Source organism: Eptesicus fuscus, chromosome 13 (assembly GCF_027574615.1).
Source record: "Eptesicus fuscus isolate TK198812 chromosome 13, DD_ASM_mEF_20220401, whole genome shotgun sequence".
NCBI lineage: Eukaryota > Metazoa > Chordata > Mammalia > Chiroptera > Vespertilionidae > Eptesicus > Eptesicus fuscus.
The window spans coordinates 60,701,872-60,724,212 of record NC_072485.1 but is presented as its reverse complement, the minus strand read 5'-3'; the positions used below and the strand labels follow the sequence as shown (position 1 = coordinate 60,724,212).

Below are 22,341 nucleotides of genomic sequence, written 5' to 3'. Positions count from 1 at the left end.
GAAAATACAGAAATTCAATTATTATATTTTTATTCAACACACTCACTGATGGTCAGAAAAAATAGGTAGAAATAAACATTTAAATGGGAAGGAACGGGCGTTTGTACCTGTCTTCATGTGGGAAAGGAATGCTAGGAAATATAGTAGAAAGGAAAATGCTTATGTAGTTAAAAGAAAATATATGCTGAAATTATACTCTTTACCAAATCCAGTCAAGAATTATTACTGTACCAAACTACCAACTGTTAACATAACCTGGCTACTAGCTATATCAGCATTGGGGTGGGGTTGGGGGGCGGAGGGCGGGTAGAGTTAATAAGGACAGGAGGCTGAGATGGTGAAAAACAAAAAACAAAAAACCCCACAACTTTATTATCTTGAAACACTACAACTTTACATCAGGATTATACCTGAAATTTTGTTGCCAGTTAATTCCCTTCCTAACATCTCCAGGTTTTAGGTCACTGCGTAAAACAGGACCCTTTGTCCTTGGGTCTAATTACTCCACATCCTACTCTGTGACTCCTTTCCCCTAACCCAGTGGTGCTCAATAGGAGCATTTGAAACTGTGTTTAGACTGAACAAAGAATTGGAGGATACTGCCAGTATTTAATGGATGAAGTACAGGAATGCTGGATGACCTTCCTGAAATGCACAGCAGGATATTGCAAAATAACCCAAATTCTACATGGCATACAGTTCATCAAAGGGGAAAGGAGAGAAGGAGGAAAATTATCTAAGTCTGAAACCAAACTTTATTTTACATATCACTCAGTACTTACACAAGAACTGAATTTTCTAGGAATGCAACTACTGTGTAAATTGAGAGAAACTTTACCAAGAATAGCTGTGCATTCAGAAAATCAAATCACAGTTTGGCAATGCCACTTTTCATATTTAAGTGGTCAGTAGAGCACCCATTTGTCAGTCTACATGTGCAGATGTTGCATTCAGTCATTCTGTTTATAAGTACAAACCTCTGATATGTTACAATATGTCCATCTCAAATCCAGTGACCTTCAACTCTCAGTCAGTTGCTGGACCTTTCATCAGCTCAACATATGCTAATTGAAATTTTAAATTCAGATGCTCTATCTACAACTACTCTAGTTCCTACGTGTGCACATCTACTTATGTTCTTTTTCTCTCCCTCCCTCCCCTAACAAATCTACTTGTTCACTATTTTATCCCTCAAATATAAAAATAACCAGAACTATCCTATATAATAAAAGGCTAATATGCAAATTGTCCCCTCGACTGGGAGTTCGACTCGGTATTCAACCTGAAGTTCAACCAGGGGGTGGGGCCGGCCAACTGTGTGTGGTCCCTACCCCCTGCCAGCCAGGCCCCATCACCCGATTGGGGTGGGCTGGCTGGACTCTACCCGTGCATGAATTCGTGCACCAGGCCTCTAGTAATTTATAAAATGTTTACTAGGTGCCAGACACACTTTACATGTAAACATTTATTAACAAGTGTTGTGGAATTTGGATAAAATATTATTAATTATAGTAAAAGACGACTTAATCCTAAATACAAGCAAAAAATGTCCAGTTATTGAAGGTATTAGTATAAATAATTTTCACCTTTTACTTGATCTATTCAAAACAACCTTTTCCTTTAAGTCCTGGGCCAATAGGTCCAGAGTAATCCAGCAGTCGCCAACCGGTGGTCTGCGGACCACTGGTGGTCCATGAGGTCCGAAAGGTTGGCGGCTGCTGGATTAGCCTATGCAGCCATTCATATTCTTACTTACTTAATATATGTACCAACTTTTCATATCCTTTCTTCTTTTACCTCCCACATTTTTATTGCTTTGATATTCAATGTACATGTTATCCAAGGTGTTCTTTCTGCCTTGACAATCACATCTAGTATCAAGCGTTTAAATATCACCTTTGAAGCACATTCAATCTCCATATCTAGTTCCTACCTCTAGCCTCTCATTTCTGTTAGTGGACATTTCAAATAAAAGCCCCATATCTTCCAACCCAATTGCCCATCTTCCCATTCTAACCCCAAATGAGCTTCAACTCCAGAGAGTCAATGCCAAATCTGAGGGCATGAGAGAGAGAAAAGTATCAAAGCTCCCATCTCCAACAAGACAAATTCCATATCCTTAGCATGCCTTAGACATCATTCATGTGAGCTTCAGCGAGTGTTGCTTTCTTATGCCTTTTTGCCTCTGCACAAATTGTTCTCTGTACCTAGAACTCTCTTTCTCTCCTTATTCACTTAAAAAATTCCTTTACTTCTGAAAATGCATATTAGCCTTCATCTCCTCTGTGAAACCTCAGGTAGAATGAATTGTTTCCTTACTATCACCCCACAGCAATATACAGTATACATACCATACCTTTATAGAATTTTTTGTTCCTGCGATCTCTTCTACTGCAGGTTGTTTCTTTCTTGTATTCCCAGTACCTAAACCAGTGTCTGACATAGAAATGATGTTTAATAAATGTTGGCTCTGTCCTATGCTTTTTACCTCTGAAATAGCTTTAAAATCTGTCCATTCCTCTTCAATTAATTGTCTGACAAATCCATGCTCAATAGTATAAACAGAACAATCTTTTAAAAAGGTAAACCAAAATCTCTCTGACCTCCACCTCTTTCTCCAGCTTCACCTTTCACCATTTCCCCTTTTTTATTATTTTTGGCACACTCAGTGGCTACCTTCCAATCCTTCATTCTTACATTGCTCTCGCCCAACACCAAACCTTTACACGTTCTCTCTTCTCTCTGAAGTACTCTTTGCTCTACTTACTAATTCTTGAGGTTTTTGGTTTGTGGTTACTTCCTCTTCAGGCAAGCTTCTGCCAGCTTAAATCCTCCTGTTAAGTAATCTCATAGTCCTATACATGATCTTGAATGGCAGTGAAAATTTTACTTAAATGATTATTTGATACTAGAGGCCCAGTGCACAAATTCATGCACAGGTGGGGTCCCTTAAGGTGGCCTGCTGAGATTGGGCCCCAGCTCGTGCCCCCAGCCTCACAGCCCCACCTGGCACTGCCCCCTCATCTGCTCCACCATCCCGCTGCGGTCCCGCTCTCGTCGGGGCCCATCAGGGCTGGCAGCACCTCCACTGCTGCCCATTGCCAGCGCCGCATTGCTGACACCTGCAGCAATTTTGTTATAGCAGCCCAAATGGACTGAAACATACTCAGTGGGTAGTCAATAAATATTAATTAAATTATCCATGAACAAAAAACATCTTTTATTTGTACGGTTACAACTTCAAAAAGAGTATTTCTGACAAAATTAATGCATTAATAATTTATAAAAACAATTTTTAGATTTTTCCATAGGTAACTATAAAACCAAGTGTGTCAAGTGAGATTTCTTGAGTGTAAATAAAAAATTGAGAATTAGAACATACTGAAAATGAAAATAAAATGAACAAACAAAAATTTCAGAATTTTAGATGGATACTATTTATCTTTATCCAATTGCAAAAGGCTCAGAAATTCCACTTGGATGATTATTTGATAAATGTCTGTCTCCCCCAATAAATTGTAAGCTAATTATATATTCAGCATATTCAAACTAGAATGGTGTCAATATACATATAGAAGACTTTACAGGAAATGGAGAATTTGACACTAACACCTCTTCTCATTCCTGGCTTTCAGAAGGCCTCGTCACATTAAACAGAAATGATTGAATGTCCTTGATATAAGTTTCTCAAATAATTCATAATACTTACTTTACATAAATCCTGAAATAATTTTTTTAAATTGTATGTTACCTATCATGCCTTTAACCTAATGGCTCTTCTAGGGAAAACTTAACTGTAGAAAAATATGGGCAGTTTCTATTACTAACATGATGTTACAAAAATAAATACTAAAACAAGAAAACATTATAAAACATTCCATTCTCCCCTTTCTAAAAAATCTCTCACTTTGTATTTAAATTCTAAAGTAGTTGCTAGGAAGAGGAGTTGGTTTCATGTTCATTCATTAAGGTAGTTCACTATTTTGATCATTTTAAATGGAGCAAAATCAAGACTTTCTATTTAAAAATGTTGGTTTCACATATATTGCTGAAAGAAGAAATCATCTGGGTGATGATATCCCGTACTGGTGAAAGTCAGTCTTCATAGATCCATAATGACGATCATTTGAAAGGGAGAGGATGACTAAATTTGTTTTAATTCTCTCATGACTTCTGCTACACAGGAAAAGTCAAAGCAAAACTATAGAGAACAGACATGTAGCAGAGAGTTGCTGGAGAAAGACGGGAAACACAGAGAAGATGGAAGATTGTTTCCCTTTATAGTATCAACATTGTTCCTTCAAAGCATCCTTTTACAATTCCCTTCCCTTGACACCACCCTTTCCCTCTAGCTTCCTTTCTAAGACTCAGTCATTTAATGGCTGTACCCAATTTACCTATACTTTCCTATGAGCAATTTATCTCCCTCTCCTGTCATTATAACTATAAGGACTTCTTGACATAGTGAACGATCAATCTGGGAAAAAGCTCTGAAAAACCCAGTGAGCTGACCAATGAGTTGAGATGTGATGGCAAAGGCAGCATAATGTGCTCTGGATGACTGAGCACTGAAATAGTCCCTAGTGTGCTGTGGAGGCTAGTGATGTCTTCTCTAAGGACAAAACCAAACTGTAACCTATGGAATTAAGGGGCCAAGTACAGGTTCTGAAGATCTTGTAGGCCAACACTAGACACATAAGAACTAACACTAACAGTCTAGGGGGAAAAACACACCATGTAATCGGATTAATAGCTAGAAGCATTTTATTCTAACCCATCACATTTATTATTAAATGGTTCCATTAGAACAGAAACACTGGAAATATTTCCTGTCCTTCCTACAGGTAACATGATACTTTGAACAAAACGCTACTGAGATTAGTACTAATGAAAAACACAGACAATAATATATGAAAGTGCTCTGCAAACAGTAAAATCTTATATAACTCTATATTGTTATTATTAATAATATTCTTCCCAGCATACATTGGCCTCATGTGGAAAATCCTCCATCTTTATGAATACATTCAATATTCAGAGTTAATTTCTTTTACTTTCCAGAAAGAAAGAAAAAATACAACAAAAGAAAAAATTAAGCTCTTTATAGAAATTAAATTATAAACATAGAAGAAATAGTGTATGACACAAAGAGAAAATAAATATGACAAAGATAAAATATATGCTTAAATTAGTATATGTAGTGATATAACATCTCATATCTCAAAGACCTAAAAAGCCAAGTATTTAAAGTTTATAAAGAACAAGGAAGAGAAAATAGTTGCTAAAAAAAAATGTACATAAACACTTTCTAAGACAACACTCATCAGAGTAAATAAAATCTTTAAATGCATATTACTTCCTGGTAAATGGTATTTGTTTTACCCAAAGGAGATAAAAACGAGCACACACAAAGAAAAAGTAAGAGAGAATTCACAGAACATTACAACATGATTCACCATAAAGCTTTGAAACTTGGTTTATTATAAAATAACAATTTAAGTATGCTACTTACAGCTCAGTAGTTTAGTATATGAGGAGAAGGTATTGGAAGAACAGTAAAATAAAATGTTATGAGAACTCACAAGGTCAAGGTACACTTCCTACCTCTCTTAACAAAAAATAATATGGAACTTAGAAAAACAATAGAAGAGACAGAACCACTGGACCTAGCCTCTTGCAGTAACTACGATTAGACTATTGATCAGGGACTGGTGCTGACCTAAATAAAGAGTAAGCAGTACCCAAGATGACTCATGCGAATGTGCTTTGTGAACAATAAGCCTCACTTGTATGAGCTTCCCTCACAGAATGGACCTGTTTTCTTCCTGGATCTCAATTTAATGAACTAGAAAAACAGCTCTTAAATAAATTAAAAAATTTAGTATATATGTCTGACTTTTAGACATAAAAGATCATTTTTCATAACTATGGAACCACATTTAATTGAGTTGTATTTGGGCCAATGATTTTTAAAACTATAATATCTTTTGTAAGTTAAAACTTTAAAAATAAAATCTTATACTACTCTATATTGTTATTATTAACTAGAGGCCCGGTGCACGAAATTCATGCACAGGGGCTGTGTCCCTCAGCCCAGCCTGCACCCTCTCCAATCTGGGACCCCTCAAGGGATGTCCGACTGCCCGTTTAGGCCCAATCCTATTGGGATCGGGCCTAAACGGGCAGTTGGACATTCCTCACACAATCCAGGACTGCTGGCTTCTAACTGCTCGCCTGCCTACCTTTCTGAGTGCCCCTAACCGCTTCTGCCTGCCAGCCTGATCAGCCCCTAACCATTCCCCTGCCAGCCTGATTGATGCCTAACTGCTCCCCTGCCAGCCTGTTTGCCCCTAACTGCCCTCCCCTGCAGGCCTGGTCACTCCTAACTGTCTTCTCCTTCAGGCCTGGTCCCCCCCCCCCCCAATCTGCCCTCCCCTGCAGGCCTGGTGCCCCCCCAACTGCTCTCCCCTGCAGGCCTGGGTCCCCCCCAACTGCTCTTCCCTGCAGACCCAGTCGACCCCAACATCCCTCCTCTACCGGCCTGGTCACCCCTAACTGACCTCCCCTGCAGGCCTGATCACCCCCAACTGCCCTCCCTTGCAGGCCTGGTCACTCCCAACTGCCCTCCCCTGCTGGCCATCTTGTGGCAGCCATCTTGTGTCCACATAGGGGCAGCCATCTTGTGTGTTGGAGTTATGGTCAATTTGCATATTACTCTTCTATTAGCTAGGATAGAGGCCTGGTACACAGGTGGGGGCCGGCTGGTTTTCCCTGAAGGGTGTCCTGGATCAGGGTGGGGGTTCCCTTGGGACATGGGTGGCCTGGGCCAGGGACCTGTGGTGGTTTGCAGGCCGGCCACGCCCTCTGGCGACCCAAGCAGAGGCCTTGGTATCTGGGATTTATGTATCTTCTATAACTGAAACTTTGTAGCCTTGAGCAGAGGCCTGGGCCAGCCAGGGTGTGCAGGAAGCTTGGCTTCCTCCATTGCCAGGGAAACCCAAGCCTCCTATTCACTCTGTGGCTACAGACATTTTTGTTGGGATTTATTTATCTTCTATAATTGAAACTTTGTAGCCTTGAGCAGAGGCCTGGGCAAGCCAGGGTGTGAGGGAAGCTTGGCTTCCTCCATTGCCGAGGAAATCCAAGTCTCCTGCTCGCTCTGTGGCCGCAGCCATCTTGGTTGGGTTAATTTGCATACTCGCTCCTGACTGGCTGGTGGGCGTGGCTTGTGGTTGTAGCGGAGGTGCAGTCAATTTGCATATTACTCTTTTATTAGATAGAATATTCTATTAATTTTTCATAGCAAAAATGAAATAGAGATTCAGCTTCTGGATGACAAAAATGACCAAATTATAAGATAATTTAAAAGACACTGGAAAGTCAAAACAATAGAATAAGTTATTGGTCTTATTTATCAATGTCCTCTATTTATAATTTGCTTCTAAACTCTGATGAAGAGCATTACATAACATACAGTTTTAAAAATACATTAATTGCAGAAAAGCAAGAATATTCTCATGGATGCTAAACTCACTAGAAAGGGTGAGTATTACATTCAAGAAATACACCGTGATGATTTAAAAATGCAATATAATAATTAATATAATTATATAGTTGTTTATCTACATATATGTAAAATATTGTAATAGTACCATATCACTGTGATCAAATAAGCATGAGCATGTTATTGTCCTTCGTAGTTATAAACAATGCATTCACTTCTAAAACTTTAAACAGCTGTTAAACTATATAACATTAGAGGCATTATTGAGTAGACATACAAAAGTTTGTTTCTGGGCTCTCTATTCTATTTCATTGGTTTATATGTCTGATGTTATGCCAGTACCACAGCTTTGGTAATTATAGCTTTATATTAATTTTTGAAATCAGGAATTAGGAATCCTCCAGGTTTTTGTTTTTTTCTTTATTGATTAAGATATTACATATGTGTCCTTATCCCTCCTTGCCGCCCCATCCCCCTGCTCATGCCCTCACCCCAATGGTATGTGTCTGTGTCCATTGGTTATGCTTATATGCATGCATACAAGTCCTTTGGTTGATCTTTTCCCCTACTCCATCCTATCTACCTTCCCTCTGAGGTTTGAAGGTCTGATCAATGCTTCTCTGTCTCTCGATCTGTTATTCTTTCTCACAATTGTTTTGATTATTTGGTGTCCCTTGAGATTCCATATAATTTTCAGAATGGGTTTTCTATATCTGCAGAAAACATTATTGGGATTTTGATATGGATTCAGTGTAACTGTAGATCATTTTGGGTAGTACTGACATTTTAACCTTATTAAGTATTCTAATCCATGAATATGAGATGTTTCATTTTTTAATGCCTTCTTTAATTTCTTTCAGCAATATTTTATAGTTATCATTGTACAAGTCTCTCACCTTCTTAGCTAATTTCTAACCATTTTGTTATTTTTTATGCTATTACAAATGGAATTGTTTCTGTAGTTTCCTTTTCAGACTGTTGATTATTTATGTACTAGGAGCCCGTTGCACGAAGTTTCGTGCAATAGACTTTTCCTTCACCTGGCTGCAGGCACCAGTTATCTGCCAGCAGCAATTTTCCTCTGGCCACCAGCAGATCAGAGCGCCTCCAGCCAGCACGATCTGCCACCCCAAGAGGAACTCCGATCGGGAGGCGCTCCGATCGGGCGGGTGGCCAGAGGAAAACTGCTACTGGCAGAAAACTGGTGCCAGCAGCCACGCAATCGGCCACCCCGAGTTCTGCCACCAGCGTCTTCTGCAGCGCCGGCCTAAGCAGCGCCGGCCGTTTAAGCCGGCGGGAGGAGCGGGGGTCGGGGACTCGCGAGTCCCCACCCTCGGCTCCTACCGCCAGCCAATCAGCCACCCTGAGTCCCGCCCCCTGCGCCTCCAGCCGGCCCAATCATGGGCGTAGCGGAGGGATGATAATTTGCATATAACCATTTTATTAGGTATGCTAGTAAATTCTGTGCATATACTTTGTATCTGCTATATTACTGGACTAATTTAATAGTTCTAACATTTTTTGTGTGTAAAATCTATATGGATCATATCATCTGCAAACAAAACATTTTACTTCTTCCTTTCCAATTTAAATGCTTTTTCCTTCTTTTTCTTGCCTAATTGCTCCAAATACAACTTCCAGTGCTATGCTGAATAGAACTGATGAAAGCAGGCATTTTTGCTTTGTTTATAATCTTAGAGGAAATGCTCTCAGTTTCACCATTGAGTTAAATATTTTCACTATGGATTTTTTATATGAGATTTTATTAAGTTGATATAGTGCCCTTCTATTCACAATTTGTTGAGTGTTTTTATCACGAAAGGATGTTGAGTATTGTCAAATGTTTTTCTGCTCAATTGAGATGAGTATGTCATTTTCCCTTTCATTTTGTTGATGAGGCTTATTACCTTTATCAAATATTTTATGTTGAACTATCCTTGCATTCCAAAAATAAATCCCACTTGGTCATGGTGTATAATTCTTTTACTATGCTATTAAATTCTGTTTGCTAATGTGTCTCTTTCTAGCTTTGGTATCAAGATAATTCTGGCCTCACAGAACGAATTAGAAAATAGTCTCTCCTCTTCAGTTTTTTGGAAAAGTCTGAGAAGGGTTAGTATTAACCCTTCTTTAAGCATTTGGTAAAATTCACCAGTGAAGCCATCAGGTTTAGAACTTCATCATAAGATTTTTGATTACTATTCAATCTCCTTATAATTTATAGGTATATTCAAATTCTTTTATTTCTCCACTAGAGGCCTGATGCACAAAATTCGTGCAAGAGTAGGCCTTCCTTCCCCCCGGCTGCCAGCACCAGCTTCCCTCTGGCACCTGGGACCCGGGCTTCCCTTTGGCTTGCTGGCAGGCACCTGAGACCTGGGTTTCCCTCGAAGCCCCGGCTTCCTCTGGAAGGACTTCCGGTCTAATTAGCATATTATGCTTTTATTATATTTCTCCATGATTTAGTTGTGGTAGGGTTTGTGTTTCTAGGAATATGTTTATTTCATCTAGGTTATCCAACATGTTGGCATACAAATGTTCATAGAATTTTCATATAATCCTTTCTATTTCTGTAGAATTGATAGTAATATCCCCATCTTCAATTTAGTAATTTGAGTCTTCTCTCCTTTTCTCAGTTCATCAAACTAAGATTGTCAACTTTGTTGATACCTTCCATTTGGTTTTGTTGATTTTCTGTTTTTCTACTCTCTATTTCATTTATCTCTGCTCTAATCTTTATGATTTCTTTCCCTCTGCTTCCTTTAGGATTAGTTTGTTCTTCTTTAACTAGTTCTTTACATTTTAAAGTTAGGTTGTTGATTTGAGCTCTTCCTTGTAATATATATATATATATATATATGTATACACATACATATATAAATTGATATATTTATGGTAGTTTGAAATACATATATATTTAATTGATTTTAGAGAGGAAGGAAGAGAGAGAGAGAAACATCAATGATGACAGAGAATTACTGACTGGCTGTCTTTCTTGTTTTTTTAATTTAAGTATTTATAGCAATAAATTTCACCATTTATTGTTTTCACTGATGTCATAAGTTTTGTTATGTTGTGTTCTTGTTTTTGTCTTTAAGTATGTTCTAATTTCCCTTGTGACTTCTTCTTTAATCCACTAGTTGCTTAAGAGAGTATTGTTTAATTTGCACAAATTCACGAATTTTAAAGTTTTCGTTCTGTTATTGATTTCTAACTTATACCATTATGCTCAGAAAAAAAAACACTTCGTATATCTATCTTTAAAGATCTATTGAAAGTTAATTTATGGCCTAACAGGGTCTATACTGAAAAATATCTAATGTGCACCTGAGACAAATATGTATGCTGTTGTGTTGTATAGAATATTCTATGTACGTCTGTTAGATCTAGTTGGTTTATTGTGTTGTTTTCAGTCCTCTATTTCCTTATTTATATTCTGTCTGGTTGTTCTATAGACTATTGTGAGTGCAGTATTGAAGTATCTAACTATTGTTGTAATACTATTTCTCCCTTCAATTCTGTAAGTTTTTGTTTCATATATTTTCCTGATCTGACATTAGATTTATGCATCTAATGGTTACATTGATAATGGTTATACCTTCCTGCTATATTGAACCTTTAATTAATATATTTTATTTTTTTAAATATGTTTTATTGATTTTTTACAGAGAGGAAGGAAGAGGGATAGAAAGTTAGAAACATTGAAGAGAGAGAAATATCGATCAGCTGCCTTCTGAGCGCCCCCTATTGGGGATGTGCCCACAACCAAGGTACATGCCCTTGACTGGAATCGAACCTGGGACCCTTCAGTCCACAGGCCGATGCTCTATCCACTGAGCCAAACCGGTTAGGGCTAATTAATATATTTATTAATACATAACATCCTCTTCTGATTTCACTAAAATTCTCTTTCCATTGCTATTTAATTAAAAATTAAGCTGAGATTCTAGGAAGACTATTAAAAAGAAAAAGAACTTTATATTTTATAATTATCTGTGCGTATCCAAATTGTGTAAAAGAAAAAAAAATACTGGTGCTGATTTCAAAGCACCTCAATGTTCCATGATTGACTTTGTAACAAGTAAATTACATAAACAAAGTTATGCTACACACCACACTTTTTTATCTGTTTTATATTTGAGATGGATCATTTATTAAAGAGAGGAGGATGGAGAAACATAAAACATAGGTGTTGACTAGGGAATTCTAATGAGAAAAGGAATAAAATTCTAAACTATACCAATTTTCAGAATTGTCAAGTAAAATGTTTTACTATTATATTATTCACTAATATCTAATAGCATCAATCATTAGAGTCAAATTCAGAGTTGTTCACACCAGCTGGAGAGAGACAGCTACACAAATTTCTTTCTCATGCTATACTCAGTGACATCAGGGTGGTAACTTGAAATGGGCCATACTAGGAATATAGAAATCATGGAAATCTGAAAACAAAATAAATCAGGGGTTTTGCCTTTTTAAATCCACACCCTCTCCCGACCCTCAGCAAGGTGTTAGATATATACCAGTGCAACACTGGAAAAATCACACTCCAGAAGGTATTTTGATACAAAGGTCAGTTATCTAGCTACATGATTTTTTAAGACAGAAACATTTTTCAAATAAAATAAAATATAAAATAAAAATCTGCTCCAAAGAGGCCTATAAAAAAATAACAGAAATAAGATCTTCCTGTAAGCTCCCTGAGATGACCTCTAAAAATAGTTCGCTATTTGCTTGATTCAGAAAGCTGCACAAAATCATTTAAATCAAGAGGTTCAAATTTTCATTTTAAGAACACTCATTAAAGTGCCCAGGTCATCAAGGGTATGCCCAACCGGAAAGCCACCAAGTATCTTAAGGATGTCACTTTACAGAAGCAGTGTGTGAGATTCCATTGTTATAATGATGAATTTGGTAGGTGTGGGGCAGGACACAGAGTCAGTGGTCCAAAAAGACTACTGAATTTTTGCTGCACATGCTTAAAAATGCAGAGAGCAATGCTGAACTTAAGGATGTAGATGTAGATTCTCGATCATGAACACACCCAGGTAAACAAAGCTCCCAAGATTTGGCGCAGAACTTACAGAGCTCATGGTCAGATTAACCCATACATAAGCTCTCCCTGCATGTTGACATAATCCCTATTGAAAAAGAGCAGATTGTTCCTAAACCAGAACAGGAGTTAATACAGAGAAAAAAATATATATATATGAAAAGAAAACACTACATCTAGAAAATCCATTCCATCTGAAATTTTAATAGTTCTTTCTTTAAAATTGAATGCATCACCCTACAGGTGCTATAGCACTGGTTCTATCTCTTAGAAAAGTCCCTAATTTTTTTCAATAACTTGAGTTAAAACAAAATAAATTAAATTCCTCTGTTATCAATCAACCTTCAATATTTAAAGAGAGCAAACATAGTCTCAGGACGTTCTCTTTTATGTTGACTCTCCATTAAAGATTGTAAAGATTTTCAAGTAAAACAAGTGAAATACTGCTAATCTTTTTTAAAAATCCATTATACAGAGCACAATAAATTTTTTATAAAGAAAATGATTATATATGGTATCATGAGAACTTTGGCAAATTTAGTAATTATGAAGTATTAAATGTTAGAATAGTAAAATAGATAAGATACTATACTTACTTTGAATATTTATAAATGCAACCTTACAACCTTGGCCTGATGTTTATCATAACCTATTTTGCATCAGTTTAGATACCAGTTCACTTTCTCTGCCCTAGTATCTGTTCCTTCACCAGGTTTTTTAATTAGTTCATCAGACTGGGCCTGTCACACTGAGGCTGGAATCATAGGAAAGTCATGGGCCAGAGTAGGTACCTCAGTACCCAAAGGACATTCCTTTTGTTGGTGTCTCCAGTTTACTTGGACTTTTATGTATTCACTTAAAAATCACTACAAACTAACCCTGTTGTAGACCTTGAACTAGGCAGTGAAGATATAATGGCAAATAAGATAAATATGTTCATGACTTCATGGAGAGCAGTCTGCTGCAAGAGATGTCCATTGAACAAATAATCTCATAAAAATTATCGTAAGTGCTATGAAAGAAAAGTATATGACTTCATGAATGTGTAGCAGAGAGACCCACTTTCTTTGGAAACTCAGAAAAAGTTTCCCTGAGAAAATTAAATTTGACTCAAGACCTAAGGGATGGTGATGAGGAGAGTTTCAAGCAGAGAAAGGAGTACTTTTCCACTTCCAGACATGTTGGCTCCTTCTTTGCTGAAAATTTTATTTCTATATTTGCTGTCTCTTGGCATTTTTCTCTTGAATTTTATTGTATTAGCTATCAACCCTGACCTTCTATCCCCATAATAATAATAATAATAATAATAATAGCAAATGTTTATGGAACACATACTACTTGGAAGATACCACTCTAAGCAATTTATATACACAAACGCATCTAATCCTCACAGTGACCATACTGAGGTAGGTTATATTTCCCCATTTTATAGATGAGGAATCTGAGGTACAACCATGAGAAGTTACTTGTCTAAAATTACAAAGCTGCTGGTACTAATCTTGCATGTTCCCTATCTCCTTCATAACTTATCACTCCAAGCCACCAAGGTAAATTAGCACTACTAATGGAAAAGAATACAAAATCTCCTATATCCTCCAAACTGCCACCATCTTCAATTAGGATCATGCTTATTTTTTCTAGTTTTCAGAAATTAGGAATAAAAAATTAACCAAGGTAGCCTACATTCAAACATCTCCAAGAACAAGAAAAATATTCTTAGAAAAAGTAATACATTCTTACAAAGTGATTGATTCAGAAAATGAAATATAAAAGCTGGTCAAAGAGAAATAATTATAATTTATTTAATTCCTTCTGTACCTCTCAAGGAAGATGAAGATAATTTTTTTTCTTTTAAATCAAACTCATAAATGTTTTGCATGTATTTGCAAAGCTAAAATAATATATAGTATATTGGCTAGGATGCAGAAGAAACTCCCAAAATCAATTATTTTTTTTAGGTAGGTAAGCATCTTTTAAAAAATTTTTTAAAGGAAAGAAATTACTATTAGGTGATCAAGGCCTCACACAAAACTATACCTATATATTTTTTTTAAGTTCCTGTTATGACCAAAAGTTTAATTTACAATTCACCATTGAAGGTGATGTGAAAAACAGTAATTAAGTGGGCGATTGATACAAGTGAGTGTGTGACTCATCGTTTGCAAAGGAAAATGATTTTGGGGAAAAGGCTCAGGAAGAGAAAAAGCAAATAATGGATTCTGCCAGAAATGCAGACCTTTCCTGTCCAAGGACTGTCACCAGTTCTTTATTACTTGAAGATTAAGGGAATACTGAATAAAGCTGTCTGCCAGACAGCAGAAAAGGTAAGAAATAACACTGTCTCTAAATGTACCTCATATGAAAGCATTCAGAAATGCATTCATAAAATTAAACTTTTTATATAAAGTTACTAGAAAACCCAACTCAAATCTGAACAATGGAAATGTCAAAATAAAACAACATTACATTTGTCAGGAACTTGAACAGAATGAAACAGCAGGGTAGGTCAAGTTGTAGACTGTCTATAATTTTATTCCACTTTGTTTTAGAAAAACCACAGATCCAATACTGATTTAGTAGGAGACTTAGTGGCGTTTGCATTTGGTTGTTTTTCTACTTCATAGGCCAGTGTAAAATAAATTTGTTTTTTACTATTAGGTTTCACCAAATTTATTCAATTTGTTTCTCATTCCATAGGTCAAATACAAGCCATTTCATTGAGTTTTACTTCTTTACTAACTGCCCCATCCTTCTCATATATATCTCAAATATATCGTATATATTTATATATACTTTATTAAAAGCACATTTAGGTAAAGATATTGTTATCCTTGCATTATGAATCTTAAAGACAATGAAGAGAATTTCATTTTGATGAAGTCATATTTAACAGGTTTTATCCAACTTAATTTTTTTTAACTTAATTCTTTAATTTACGTTTTCATGTGTATTGTAGAGTCCCTACTATGCAACAGCACTGAGCTAGATGTTTAATACATATTATCTATTTAAGAATACTAGGTTAATTTTGTTATATACTGCCTGAAGATAAGGAAACAGAGAATTGTAATAAAGCGATCTAAGTCATATCACTGATGGGCTTATATATGAGCAACATCCAGCCATTCTAGCATACCTTATGCATATAGCTTAGAACTTAACTCATGAAAACTGTGCGATCTAATTTGAAGAAGTCTCAAAAAAAATTAACAGATCTGTGTGTGCATGATCACACATGCATGTTAGACAACAGATTCAAACTTGGGCAGTTCAATTAAAGAAGCAAGGTATGACTTTTAAAATGAAAATGACTGATTTAGATAATAACAGTAGTTTCTAGAAAAGAAGGTCATATTTCTGAAGTCAGCAAGATAAAAATTATCAGCTTTACTGGATCCCGGGTCCGGGTGAGGCCGTGTGCCCCTGGATCCGGGTGAGGCTGGGTCCCGGGTCCGGGTGAGGCCGCACGCACCTGGGTCCAGGAGAGGCCACACGCCCCCTGGGTCCGGGTGAGGCCACGTGCCCCTGAGTCCGGGTGAAGCTGTGTCCCTGGGTCCGGCCGAGACCAAACCAGAGGGAGTCGGACCTGCATTACCACCATTTGTCCACCATCCAGAGCTGAGGGGTCAGTGCTGACATGTACACATAAGGAACTGGTGGACATTGAAATTGGGTCTCAAAAGAACTGTTGGTCCAGAAAGAAACTCACTACAGACTGATTCATTTGCCTGTCAGCATAACTATTATTGCTCGTCTCACATTCAGTTCTTACATCTCTAGTGACACATGATCTCGCTCATCTAGGGGAAATGATGAACAACATAGACTGATGAACAAGAACAGAACCAGAAACAAGGAGGCATCGATCGGACTATCGGGCCTCAGAGGGAGGATAGGGGAGGGTGTGAGGAGGGGGGAGAGATCAACCAAAGGACTTGTGTGCATGCATATGAGCCTAACCAATGGCTAAGTTCAACAGGGGCATCCGTGGGGAGGGGTGTGGGATGGGAATGGGGGGATGAGGACAAATATATGACATCTTAATCAATAAAGAAATTAAAAAAAAATTATCAGCTTTAATTATAAATAACATTTGAAAATAATTTACTATAATAAAGATTTTTTTCCCATTTGTAAATATGCTTAATTTTCAGGAGGTTTCTTTTTGTCTTTGGCTATCATATCACCTAATATTTTTGTGATCTCTTTATAGATATTAAAGCATTTTCATATTTCAGACCTTATGTAATCCTGTCAGCAATAGTATAAATAACTCAGGTGTGATTAATATTATGTATTAATATTAATACTAGGGGTGGTATTAATACCAGATAGTCAAACATTTTTCTGGATTTTTTCTGTGAAGCTGTTTTTTAGTTTTTTAATGAGATTAACACAATTGTTGGATTGGGTAAAGCAGATTACCCTCCATAATATGGGTGGGCCTTATCTAATCTAATTGAAAGCTTTAATAGAGCAAAGACTGACTCCTGGAACAAAAAGGAATTCCGCCAGCAAACTGCTGAATTAATTCCTTAAAAAATCAATCAATCAATCATCCTCTCTTTGTCTCTTCCTCTCTCTCTCCCTCTCTCTGTCTCTACAACACACACACACACACACACACACACATACACACACACACACACACACACACATACACACACACTCTTTCTCTAAGAAAACAGAGAAAAGGAATTCAGATCTTTACCTCTGTCTACAGTCATTCCTGAAAAGATGCTAAAATTCTCAAGGAGATGAAAAGTAGAATTCAGTTTCCATACCCTACCACTTAGCCAGTCTAATGTTCTTTTTCTTTTAAAATACTTATCTGACAAAACTAATCAGCTCTGGAAAACAGTTTGGCAGATCCTCAAAAAGTTAAGCGTAGAGTTGTCATCTATTTCACGCCTAGGCATATACTCAAGAGAATTGAAAACATATTGTCCACACAAAAAGCTGTACATGAATGTTCATAGCAGCATTATTCACAGTAGCCAAAATGTGAAAACATAAATGTCCTAAGTTGAAGAATTGATTTTTTTAAAAGTGGTATATCCATACAACGAAATGATTCAGGGATAAAATGAAATAGAGATACATGCTACAACGTAGATGAATCTTGCAAACATGCTAAGTAAAAAAAGGCAGATGCAAAAGGCTACATATTGTATAAATCCATTTATATCAAACTAGAGGCCCCTCAGCCTGGCCTGTGCCCTCTCGCAATCCAGGACCCCTCGGGGGATGCCGTACTGCCAGTTTCAGCATGATCCCCGCAGTTGGGTCAAAACTGGCAGTCCGACATCCCACAAGGGATGAAGCAGTGCTCGAAGCGGCAGCTGGCTGGGGAGGAGCCCAAGTCGGGGCAGACACAGTGCAGCTCCAGCTCATCCTGGCCCCGCTGTGCCTGCCACCATTTGGTAGCGCTGCCATGGAGGCGGGAGAGGCTCACACCACCGCAGCTGTGCTTGCCAGCCATGAGACCAGCTTCTCGTTGAGCAGAGCTACCACTGTGGGAGTGCACTGACCACCAGGGGGCAGCTCTTGCATTGAGCGTCTGCCCCCTGGTGGTCAGTGTACATCATAGCTACTGGTCAAGCAGTCGACCAGTCCAGTGGTTGACCTCTCACTTAGGCTTTTATATATATAGATATCCATATTAGGCAAATCCATACAGACAAAAAAATAGATAAGTGGTTGCCAGAAGCAAAAAAAAAAGGGGGGGGAGACAACAGCCCAGCCTGCATGGCTCAGTGGTTGAGTGATGACATATGAACCAGGAAGTCAAGATTTGATTCCCGAATCAGGGCACATGCCCAGGTTGCAGGGCTCAATCCCCAGTGTGGGGCATGCAGGAGGCAGCCTATCAATGATTTTCTCTCGTCATTGGTGTTTCTATCTCTCTCTCCCTCTCTGAAATGAATAAAAAAACGTTAAAAAATATTTTTTTTTAAAAAGGGAGACAATAGAGAGTGAATACTTTTAAGTATGGAGTTTCTCATAATAGAGTGATGAAAACATTCCTGAATTAGGCAGTGTTGATCATTGCAAATTACTGTGAATATACTAAAATCCACTAAGTCACGCAATTTAAAATTTTGAATATTAAGGTAAGTAAATTATATCTCAACTTAAAAATAAAAGCAAATCAACTTACCTGCCCTTTTTGTGGTGCCAAACAATGAATAACTTCATCCACCATTACTGGAATATGTAGTTTACTCATAGCTTCAGAATCTCTGTCTTGAGATCTGTGAAACTCATGAGATCCAGCTTGATTTGTTTGCTCCTGAGCTTCATATTCATCATATTGTTCTGACGTAGAATGTATCCTTTTTGGGCAGACACCTAAATTAAATATGCCAGCTTCCAACCAACATGAAAGAAATTCTTTATAGGTTCTACAAAAGTGTGGATAGCGAAGCATTCTGTACGTCAACAAATCTAGAAAAAAAAATTTTAAATATCATGATTGTTGGATTTTTTAAAAGGATGTTATCATACTTGGGGAAAAGCAAATTAATATATAATATTTACCACACAAAAATGTGTAAGATTCATCATCTCAAACAAGTGTGAGTGACTAATCTCCTTATACAAAGCAAGGAACCTAAAACAATTTAAGAAACAATCTGAAAATGTAATTTTTAATGTAGCCTAATTAGCCCCAAGACCATTGTTTTAACCGTAAGAAATGTGAAAATTCATTACTTAGTTGTCATTTTTTTGAAATATACTTTTTTGAATTTTAATAGAGTCTAAAGAACAAGTTCAATGCATTAGAACTGTTTATTTGAAAAAGGTATCTGGATGACCGAAGGGATTATAAATATTATCCTATGTTAGGTTTAGGTAGTCTTTTATTTCAAGCTCTTCTATTTGTTTTTCTCATAATACCAAGACATCATCTTCAATTTAACTTTGACAAAGTATCCCTGGAAAAAGACTATGAATGTACATCCAAAAATAAAGGGAGGTGTTCAGTGTCCCAGAAAAGTAAAAATCTCACAATTTCGCCGTGAATACTCTCTGAGACCATGTCACCATGACCTATTTCATGAAATACTTTTCAATCTAAACTATAACTTTATAAACACTAAGCTGAGCATACGTTGCCATTTCATAAGCACTACTGCTTTAGTTATCAGTCCCTTGCCCTTAAAAAAATAAATAAAAGTAAAAAGTTGATACATCCTTCACTTTTTCATACTTGCTCTATTTTATTATGCAATATGTAACTCTTTAAAACACAGAAGGAATGTAAATGTATTAATAGAAGATCTTTTGAAAACATTATGCTTTTTTACTCAATTGGTTGTAAACAACACTTTTGATGTAACATACTTCAGCAAGTAACAAATTAACACAACTCTCCCTTCCTCATGGAATATGAGTCATTTAAGAGTAAGACCCACACCTTTATATCCACAAAATTTGATGTGCACTAGGTGCTTAATGTTTTCTGAAAAGAAAATAAATGGATAAATTCCAGGTTCTACAGAATTAACATTTTTATCAAAGTTTGCTTTAGAAAATTTCCCTTGTCTGAACAACCTTACAAAAACTTTCTCAAAATACTTCCAAAAACACACACATAAATCCCATTTAAATATGTCTTCCTTCAGTTTTGCAATAGATAATGAAGAATAATGTTGAAAAGCTAATCACATGTAATGACTACAGAAGAGATGCAAATATATCTATCTCTACATATTTAATATTATGTAAATATAATATCAACAAGATATCCTTGAGGATAACATGTCAACTTTACCAAATTCATACTAGCTGTACCGGTTAATAATGCGGATTTTGTAATCAAAGAAAACATGATAATTTTAAGAGAAACATCAAAAGTGCTTTATTCAAAGTAATGTCCATCACAAGCTACACATTTCCCCCATCTTTAGGTAATTTGTGGATCCCGTCCCAATAGAACTTTTCTTGTTTTGAGACAAACCATTCAGAGACCAAATTTTCTACTTCTTCATACGTTTTGAAGTGTTGCTCAGAAAGTGCATGTGCCATCGATCAAAAAGTGGTAATCTGAAGGAGCAAGGTCTGGTGAATATAGCGGGTGGGTTAATATTTCCCAGGCAAGATCTTTTAACATGTCTTTAACTGGTTTTGAAGTATGCAATGGTGCGTCATCATGAAACAAAATTACTTTGCCATGTCTTCTGGCACATTCTGGTTGTTTCACAATCAAAGTGTGGTTCAAATTGATTATTTGTTGTCAATAGCGATCAGTATTAACTTTTTCACCTGGTTTTAGAAGCTCATAATACACCAAACCTTCCTGATCCCACCAAATGCAGAGCATTATCTTCTTTCCAAATTGATTGGCCTTGCAGTCAATGTTGACAGTTGACCTGGATCAACTCATGATTTTGTGCGTTTGGGATTCTCAAAATAAATCCACTTTTTATCACCAGTCACAATTAGATGCAAAAAAGACTTTCTTTCTTGTCATTGAAGCAACATTCTACTGATGACTTTTCGGTTTTCCATTTGCCTTTCGTTCAGTTGATGTGGCACCCATTTTCCTTCCTTTAAAATCTTTCCCATTGCTAGTAAATGATCGGAAATTGTTTGCTGAGCAACATTTAATCTTTCTGCAAGTTGTTTTTGAGTTTGACACACATCTTCATTCAATAATGCTTGTAATTGTTGGTCTTCAAACTTTTTTGGTTGACCTGGATGTTCTTTGTCTTTCACATCGAAATCATCACTTTTAAAGTGTTTAAACCAGCGTTCACAAGTATCCTGAGATGGAGCATGTTCACCAAAAGCTTCCCGAAGTATTCCGCAGCACTTTTCTTCAAAATAAAGTAATGAATTAAAACTTCCCGTAAATGCTCTTTTTTTTTTGGGGGGGGGGGGGGCACGAAATTTGACACATTTAAGCGTAAAAATATCTATGATGTTAACACCTTCAGAAAATTTGACATATGAAATTTTGAAGCTTGCTGTCAATACAACAAAATAGCATACATATCAAATCGCATATATATCAACATATGTGTTACTCCATCTATTGAAAAAAAATCCGCATTATTAACTGGTCCACCTAGTACATGGAATTATGTGGCAAATGTAGCACAGGAAATATATGGCAAGAAAAAAATATATATATGTATATAGGAAATGAGCATTTTAAATAAAACTAGATTGTTCAGCAATAACAAATTAGCCAATGAATAATTATGCTTTATGTTTGCTAGAAAGTGTATACAAGTAAACTCAACCACCCTTTAACTTAGTATTTCTTACATTTTTTACAAAATAAAAGCTCACATTTATTGAGCACTTACTAAGTACCATTAATAAGTATAAACACACCACATGTACTAACTCATTCAATCCTTACTACTCTTAGAGGTAGGAACAATTATTTCCATTGTAAAGATGAGGAAAACAAATAAACACTGTGTGAAAAGGTCAGAGAGCTCTAGAGCCATAAAGCTAGAAGTGTAACTCCAGCATTCTATCCACAGAGCCTGTAATTTTAACCTCTATGCTATAAACATAGAGATCACTGGCTCTATTTAATACACGTATGTAACTGAAGAGTACTTTAATTATATTGACTATGTATTGTAGTAACTCATAAATTATATTCTTTTGTATTTTTAAGGAGCCAATATCCTACCTATTCCTTGGTCCTACTCTACCTGGGAATACAGTATATTATGGGGTACCCAACAGAGGTCATACAATGTATAGGTCTAAATAGTGCAATCTGGAGTATTTAAACAATCTAAATTGTATGTCCAGA

At 36.7% G+C, this 22,341-nt stretch overlaps 1 protein-coding gene across 1 annotated transcript in view; it reads right to left on the bottom strand.

Annotated features, from left to right (window-relative positions):
• The window catches only part of METTL15 (methyltransferase like 15), a 171,504-nt gene extending 152,497 nt beyond the window's left edge, over nucleotides 1–19,007 (bottom strand). Inside the window, exon 1 of the mRNA XM_008148945.3 lies at nucleotides 18,721–19,007. Within this exon, the coding sequence (XP_008147167.2) occupies nucleotides 18,721–18,990 (270 nt within the window). The 5' untranslated portion in view covers nucleotides 18,991–19,007. The remainder of the gene's footprint in view (nucleotides 1–18,720) is intronic.
• Between the last annotated feature and the right edge of the window lie 3,334 nt (nucleotides 19,008–22,341).